This window comes from Morone saxatilis, unplaced genomic scaffold (genome assembly GCF_004916995.1).
Source record: "Morone saxatilis isolate NCDOM2014 unplaced genomic scaffold, NCSU_SB_2.0 Contig7, whole genome shotgun sequence".
Lineage (NCBI taxonomy): Eukaryota > Metazoa > Chordata > Actinopteri > Moronidae > Morone > Morone saxatilis.
Window position 1 is genome coordinate 7,315,346 of NW_023340246.1, and position 7,944 is coordinate 7,323,289.

Sequence of the window (7,944 nt, forward strand, 5' to 3'; positions counted from 1 at the left end):
TATGGTTCTTTTTTGTACTTTTCTTCCCAGCGTTTATTCATATTTGTACATAAAGTATGTCATTCAGCTGTAAATTATAATAGAACTGGCCATGAATTACCTATAATTTCCTCTTGTGGTTCATCTGCAAGCTTCATTTGTACCCTAACACACACTGCCCCCTGGTGTAATAAAATAAGCAGCACAAGTGTTGATTATAACAGTCGATCATCAATCAACCAAGTTTGTTTTTTGAATTGGGGCAGGAAAAAGAAATTAATAATAATAATTATAGTAATAATGATTTATGTAGACATAATTTAATTACACATTGTCACTGAAAATCAAAATGTACATCTTATATTTTTTCCCAAAACCCATTCGGAGGAGGTTGAGTAGTTTATGTAGTCCTGACTCTGCAAGCAAGTTCAACAAGGTGTAGTAATCAGAGGTTTATAGACAGACTCTATGTGGCCTGAATGCCAAAACTCAGGGCAAAAAAAGTCCAAACCCATCTCACTGCTATTTATGTTGAAGGCAGCCTAGATGAGTGCATCTACATTTTTATGGACTCTTCTCTCATATGAATTGTGGCAGTTATCTTAGTGAGTAAAAGTAATAAGGCTTGCAGTTATACAGTCGTTTAACAATGTATTGTTGTAGTTTAGGATCCAAGTTTGTTGCTAATGAGTTTGTTTTTTCCACACAGGTTCGACCAAAGAGGAGATGGCAGATTCCTCGCAGCCTTCTGAGAGTGCCGAACTCAGCCTGAGGCCGCAAGGCAGAAAGTCTATTGGTGAGTCATACATAGTACATGACCTCAGATTCTGAGGGAAATCGTTAGTAGCGCTTTCATCTGGCTGGTTGCAGAGGCTGTAGGTCAGGTCGACCATTACACTGCTAAAATTAATTTCCTCAGTCAGTGTGACCTCAGATTAAGTGGTAAATCTTCAGTGGATCTCTCATTGTGTGGGCACAGACGATGGGTCAGCTCGACCAAAACAATATTAAAATAAATGTTCTCAGTCCATGAGCTCTGTGGGTTGGGCCCTGTCAGTGTAACCCTTATTTGTTTCCCTGCAGTAGATATAATAGAGGCAGCTGATCCCAGATAAAGACTTGTTTAAAAAAATCTGTCTAACATTTTGTATTGAGTATGTGGAAATGTTGAATGTTAATATTAAATTTACACACATTTAACTGGTTCATTTAGGTTTATTTATTGTATTCATATGTGACCATATTTGTGACTCCTCTTTTAGGTGAGGTGGAGGCAGAAAGTGAGGATGAAGATGATGATGATGACGACTGTAAAAAGGGCTCAATGGATGAGGTGTGTATCTCGCAACTGACAATCAACAGTTATATAAAATAATGGAGAATTAAAGCTTGGTGTACTATTGGCATGTCATATTCTGATGCTGTCCTCTAGTGTACATATGTGATAATGCATTTTATTTTTACTGCGTGTCTCCAAAGGCCTAAATAACTATATATTTTGGGCCTCATGAAGCGCAAGGGTTATAATGTATATATAACATGATGCTGCATTATATTTATATGGTGGTTTTATGTGAATGTGTGTTTACAGGGTACAGCAGGCAGTGAGGCATTTGCCACGGAGGAAATGTCCAACCTGGTCATCTACATCCAGCCAGTCAAGTTTAACAGCTTCGAGGCTTCTAAAAGTACGTAAGAACAATGAATGAGATACCCACTGTTTAATTAACTTACACTTTGTATGATAGATGTAGCATCATAAAACACTATTTTATTTGTTTGTGAAATACTGTATTCAGTAATGTCTCAAGTGAGAAAAGGAATAAAGTCCTTTTCCTGTCCACAGAGATCAATCGCAGCTTCCAGATGTCATCCTTCGTAGAGACCAAAGCCTTGGAGCAACTGACTAAATCTCCTGTAGAGTTTGTGGAGTATCCTTCTCAGTTTTACTGAAGCATGTGGTTTGTAGTTAGTAGTAGTAGTAGATGTACCAGTTGTACTGCAAGTCATGCAGCATTGTCCTTAACCAGCTCTGTTCAGATACAACAAACTCCAGCTGAGCAGGATCTATCCTAAAGGCACCCGAGTGGATTCATCCAACTACAACCCTCAGCTCTTCTGGAATGCCGGCTGTCAGCTGGTGGCTCTCAACTTCCAGACAATTGGTGAGGGAGGATAGTGAAACACAATTTTATTATACTTTCTTATAATTGTTGAATTGAATTCTTAATTCATTAAAAGTTTTGGAATATAATGAAAAATAACAGGTTGAACCTGTTAATTGTTCTAAAGAGGATTTTTTAAAGGACTTTATTTTTTAATTGCTAATAAAGGAAAATCTGAATGATAAAGTGCATTTTAATAAACTTTTGTTATTCTGTCATCACTCCACAGATTTGTCCATGCAGTTGAACCTGGGCATGTATGAGTACAATGGGAAATGTGGCTACAGACTCAAACCAGAGTTTATGAGGCGGCCTGACAAACACTTTGACCCTTTCACAGAGAGCACAGTGGATGGGATAGTAGCTAACACTCTGTCTGTAAAGGTTTGTGTTGGTCTTTTTGTGTCTGTGAAGCCCTCTCTCTCTTCCTGTCTGAGTGTGTGTGTTTGACATTTTTTCTCTCTCTTGCTTTCTTCCCTACTCCTTCCTTCCAGATCATCTCAGGCCAGTTCCTGTCAGATAAGAAAGTAGGCACGTACGTGGAGATTGACATGTTCGGCTTACCAGTGGACACCAAGAGGAAAGCGTTCAAGACCAAGACATCTCAGGGCAATGCCATCAACCCTGTCTGGGAAGAAGAGGCCATTGTCTTCAAGAAGGTTTGACTATGGCTTTGTGCACACACACAGTGGTAACATTTACATTTTAACATGGATAGAAATATAGGAGAAGGTACAAGGAATTTATCTCCGGTTCTCATTGGCTTTCAGTATACCTTTATGCAGAGCACAGAACAAATTTACAGATATACATTTGTAATGGCTGTATGGGTCATTCTGTATAAAATCTGATAAAAGTATATCTTGTTCCGTTTAAACATGGAGGCAACCTTGGTTTGCCATACTTGCCATATCTCAGATTCTGATGATGTTGGAGCCCTCGACATTTGGCACATCAATCAAACACACAAACACACACAGCAGGAAATATGCAAACGTCCATATGTATATATACAAATACGATATCTCTTTGTACCTTTCATTTGGATCTGTGGGACACCAGTTTGACTGTGCCCCTACCAAATTTCATGGCTATATTTCTGATGATATTGTATCTTCAAAACAGCTTCCCATCACAAACCTATGCAAAATATTTGACAGAACGTTTGGTGTCATATACATAAAGTTGGGAAAAAAATTATTAACAAAAACTTCCTTAATGATCCTTATGTCATAAAGCCTGAAATGGAGACTTTTGATAAGGAACTGTATGAATTTTATTTCATTTCACCCTAACTCAGGGTACTAATAGAGTAGATTGTGGTGAGGTGGTTATATACAGTATGTGTATAAGTTAACAGCTAAAAAACTAAGCAATACATGGAAAATAAATATGAATACATATCATTATAATTATTATATATATATATCAAATACAATATAGAAATGTAGCAAAACAGCAAATTAGTTGTGTTATTTTAATGCAATAATGATTGCATTTTATACATTTTCCTCAGGTTGTTCTGCCCACACTTGCTTCATTACGGATAGCAGTGTTTGAAGAAGGAGGGAAGTTCATCGGCCACCGTATCATTCCTGTGTCAGCCATCCGTCCAGGTAACAAAGTTTTGTTTTAGCACAGTTTATTTAGTTCAGTTTTATATTTAATTCTAGATTTTATTCTCTTTTCTTAGACGGATTGAGAAAAGAGGAAACATTAAAAAGCAAAGTTATATAAGTATTTAAATCTTTAAAATACACCATCAGAAACAATGAAAACATTAGACAATAGAAAAGTGGGCAGAGACAGTAGCATAAAAACTGCGTGTAAGATTTGTTTGCATAAGCTGTGGTTCCCTGAAGTGTGTTCAATTATCTGGCTGCACTTGTCTCTGAACTGATGGACCCTCTATCTGACTGCAGGCTACCACTACATCCATCTAAGGAACGAGAAGAACCAGTCCCTGACTTTGCCTGCTCTGTTTGTGTATGTAGAAGTGAAGGACTATGTCCCAGACACATTTGCAGGTACGCCAGGTGAACATATTCAAACCAAAAGTAAAATGTTTTCATCTAGAAAACACTACTGGTTCATAGTCATGCTCTGTATTCTTCCTGTTCCTCAGATGTCATTGAAGCCTTGTCCAATCCCATCCGCTATGTCAACCTGATGGAGCAGAGAGCCAATCAGCTGGCTGCTCTCACTTTGGAAGAGGGAGGAGAGGAGGAGGGCGATAAAGAGGTGTGTGTGTGTGTGTCTCCATTACACATTCAGAACATCCCACATGTGTGTGGTTGTCACTGGTTCTGTTAATGTACGGAAATCTTTGTGGTCCCTCAGTCCAGCGGCCCACTCTCCTCATCGTCAGGAACTAACAGGTTTAGATATTAAAAACATATGGTAGAGAGAATGAGAGAGTTCTCTTTTCTCAACGAAACTATTAAGATGCAATTTAGAAAGAAACAGCATGATGAGGTTTTTAATAGCACTACAAAGTACTTTAAAACCCACAGCAATCTACCAGCACCACTGTAGTAAAAGAAGGAATTATGAACCACAGCTTGTGTCCTGCACAGTTCCCCACAGATATTATCAACACACTTTGTTTAGGCCATTTTTCATTCCCAGTTGCTCCGTGATAAACCGTACTGCAACCACAGCTGTAGCAGTATTGTTGCTATATTTCATCAAGCCTCTTCCAGCTTTCACCTGCATGCTCTGATTATAGGTTTCCTCTGGGGGAAAGTCTGTCATCGTGTCTCAGTGTACTTATATATAATGTATACGGTGTATGCTTGTAGGGAGTGACAAGTTTACATGCCAAATGTCAAAATCAACACTGCGCATACCACCATTAATTTACTACTAATCTGTTTACTTAAGTTGTCAGGCTGAAATGATATATGGGCTGATAAGACTTGCGCAGTTACTCCAGCGCAACTCTACTTTGGATTGTGACACAAGTTGACCATGCTTAAAGTCTCATTCCCCAGTGACAAAAAGGGGGTTTGATTTGAATTTGGCAAACCAAATCAAGCGGATATTACATGACTGACGATCAAATGTCTTACAGCACAGCAGAAATGAATATCTGTGACAGTTCCCTAAACCTCATACGGGTTGGCTTAACTGATTGACAGATCTTAAAAGTACCCTGTGGAGATTTTACCACAAAAAACATTGCAATAACCTGTTACAGTGTCCTCCTGATGACGGTTTCATGCTATTCAACTAATCAACAGTTGGTGGCAGTAATGTTCCAAGAAACGCAGCAATGTGCCAATGAAGGCAAGGTAGCACATCTGCTAGCAAGCAAATATGTATGTAAATGTATGAAATGTGCATTCAACACGTTTATTAGGCCTCAAGGATATACAAAATGCAATGTAGTGAGAAACAGCAAATGTAAATTCAAAACCTCCACAGACAAACTACACACTACTTTTCACATTAAAATAAAATCCTAACTAACATGAAATAGAGGAAATATAAGCCAACTAAATGTACAGTATAGTTGGCACTGACCTTTAACTTTAGGACAGGCTTCAGGCTGAACATAACCTAAATGCCAAGCAGCTCAGAGAGTTTTAACAAGCCATCGCTGCTTAGGAGGATCAGACGGTCAGCTTTGTTCCAAGTGACATATCAAAGGAAAGACTGCACTGAGAGCATCTCGCGCTAATGGGCCATCTACATTACAACAGCAGCAGGAGAATGGTAACCTTGTAAGTGGTGTATTAAGGGTAAAGCAGCAGCAATCTTTTTAAATGGTGGTCATTTTAAAAGTACTTGACAGAGAGTACAGGTAGCAATGGATTAGTGTAGGCATGCAACAGGGAACAGACAAAGGGATGACATCTGAAGAGGGATGTGAACAATAATTTCTAAGATTAAAGTTGGGATACATTTAAGGCTGAGAGGCAAGGCAGGACACAGGGTTATCTCAGGTTATGAGAAGAGGGGACTGGAAAGAAGGGTTGTTCCTGAGGGGCTTCTTTTATCTGATTTGCCAGCTGATACGATTACCCACGAGGATGGCCGACGGGGAGCTGTTTCATGCTGTGACCATGGCAACAGTCACCAAAAGTGGTAGAGCAGGGAAAGGCAGAGCACAATGCACAATGTGGGGAGATGAATGATGTAGAAGGAGGAGAAGATCCGGCTACAGTGACTAGAGCAGAGATTATTTAAAATTGTGTTAACGTTTAAGAGATAGGAGCATATAGCCCAAGACTCAGTGGAGCCTAGGGGAAATTAAGATCTGCCGAGCCGAGGCAATGTTGAGAGTGGGCTACCAAACTTATGTCTACAAACTATCCTGCAGGACACAGGTACAGCAACAGACTTCTGAAAACAGATACTCGAGCAGGTTTTTGTTTCTCAAAAAAATCTTTTGTGAATGTATCATAAAATGTTTTGGAGGTGAGCTTTGTGTATGTATTTGTGTACAACTCTGTGTCACCACTAGAAAACACAGACAAGGTATATGCGTGCTGTGCATTTTACTGTAGCATGTAGAAAACAATTTAAAATGCTCTGCACAGCATTCCTCTGCATAAGAGTCAGTGGTGGTCAGCGCTGTATTTAAAGATGTGTTTACTTGATTTATCTACATGTTGAATCTTTCATGTGATGGACAGGTGGAGGCGGGAAGCGATGCCCCCTCAGAATCTAAGGTGGACCAGAGGGTAACGCTGCCTGCAGAGAATGGGCTGAGCCACACACCCATTATCACCCCAAAACCACATTCACTGGTTGGCCACCAGCCACAGTCTGCAGGTACCGTATAGATAACCAGCATCACATTTCCAGTAGCTAAAATGTCCCTTGAAGTCCATTGTAAATGCACTGATAGTTGGAGTGCATTGTTCTTATATTACATTGAAACATCATGTTAACCTAAGATAGCACTTCACATATATTGTTAAATATAGGAAATGCAGCTTGGTTAAGTAAAATTATAAACCCTTGAATTTAGCACATTTGTCTGAAATGTTTCATTTGATTTTATGTTAATAATTATGACAGTATATCCATAATATATCTGGCAATTTAAATGTTTAAATCTGCCTCTAAGATTATATTGATAATAACAGATAATATGTGTTTCCCTGTATCTTATGTTTGTTATTTATTTATGGCCCCCAGACCATATTATTTATCTATATGAAAACAACATGAAAATACTTTTGTAAATATAAAAATCAGAACCGTTTCAGAAAGGTTTTTTAACTGTGCAGCTGAATGGCAACTCAACATGTGAACTTGTTTTTGGTGACCAGGCTCATTGAAACCAGCAGTGAAAACTGAAGACATCGTTCAGAGCGTCCTCACTGGTAAAGTTATGTTTTCAAACTCAATGAGCACTTCAGATTTATATAGACATATATAGACATATAGACATACATATAAATATATATGATTATCTTGTTATTATGGCCCTGTCAGTGGGTGGGATATATTAGGCAGCAAGTGAACATTTTGTCAGCAAAGCTGATGTGTTAGAAGTCGGAAGAAAAGGTGCAAGCGAGAGGATTTGAGCGACTTTGACAAGGGCCAAATTGTGATGTCTAGCTCTTGTGGGGTGTTCCCGGTCTGCAGTGGTCAGTACCTAAGTGGCTCATTTAATTTATGTATGTATGTATATATGATAGATATATATTATATATACACTCTTATATATGTGGTTACTTTTCAGATGCACAAATACTGTGAGCCTGAAAGAGTTTAAGTATAATCCAGTGTCATGTTAATTAAGAGCTATCAAAAATAACTTTTAATAATTTTTTTTTTTTTTTTT

At 38.6% G+C, this 7,944-nt stretch overlaps 1 protein-coding gene across 1 annotated transcript in view; it reads left to right on the forward strand.

The window, feature by feature from the left end:
* The window catches only part of LOC118340893 (1-phosphatidylinositol 4,5-bisphosphate phosphodiesterase beta-1), a gene marked incomplete in the record, with an annotated part of 102,206 nt that overhangs the window by 76,877 nt on the left and 17,385 nt on the right, over positions 1-7,944 (forward strand). The window contains 12 exon segments of the mRNA XM_035679050.1: positions 689-775; positions 1,242-1,312; positions 1,571-1,667; positions 1,826-1,910; positions 2,020-2,144; positions 2,374-2,528; positions 2,639-2,803; positions 3,661-3,760; positions 4,067-4,171; positions 4,270-4,385; positions 6,785-6,923; positions 7,427-7,480. Coding sequence (XP_035534943.1) covers positions 689-775; positions 1,242-1,312; positions 1,571-1,667; positions 1,826-1,910; positions 2,020-2,144; positions 2,374-2,528; positions 2,639-2,803; positions 3,661-3,760; positions 4,067-4,171; positions 4,270-4,385; positions 6,785-6,923; positions 7,427-7,480 — 1,299 coding nt within the window.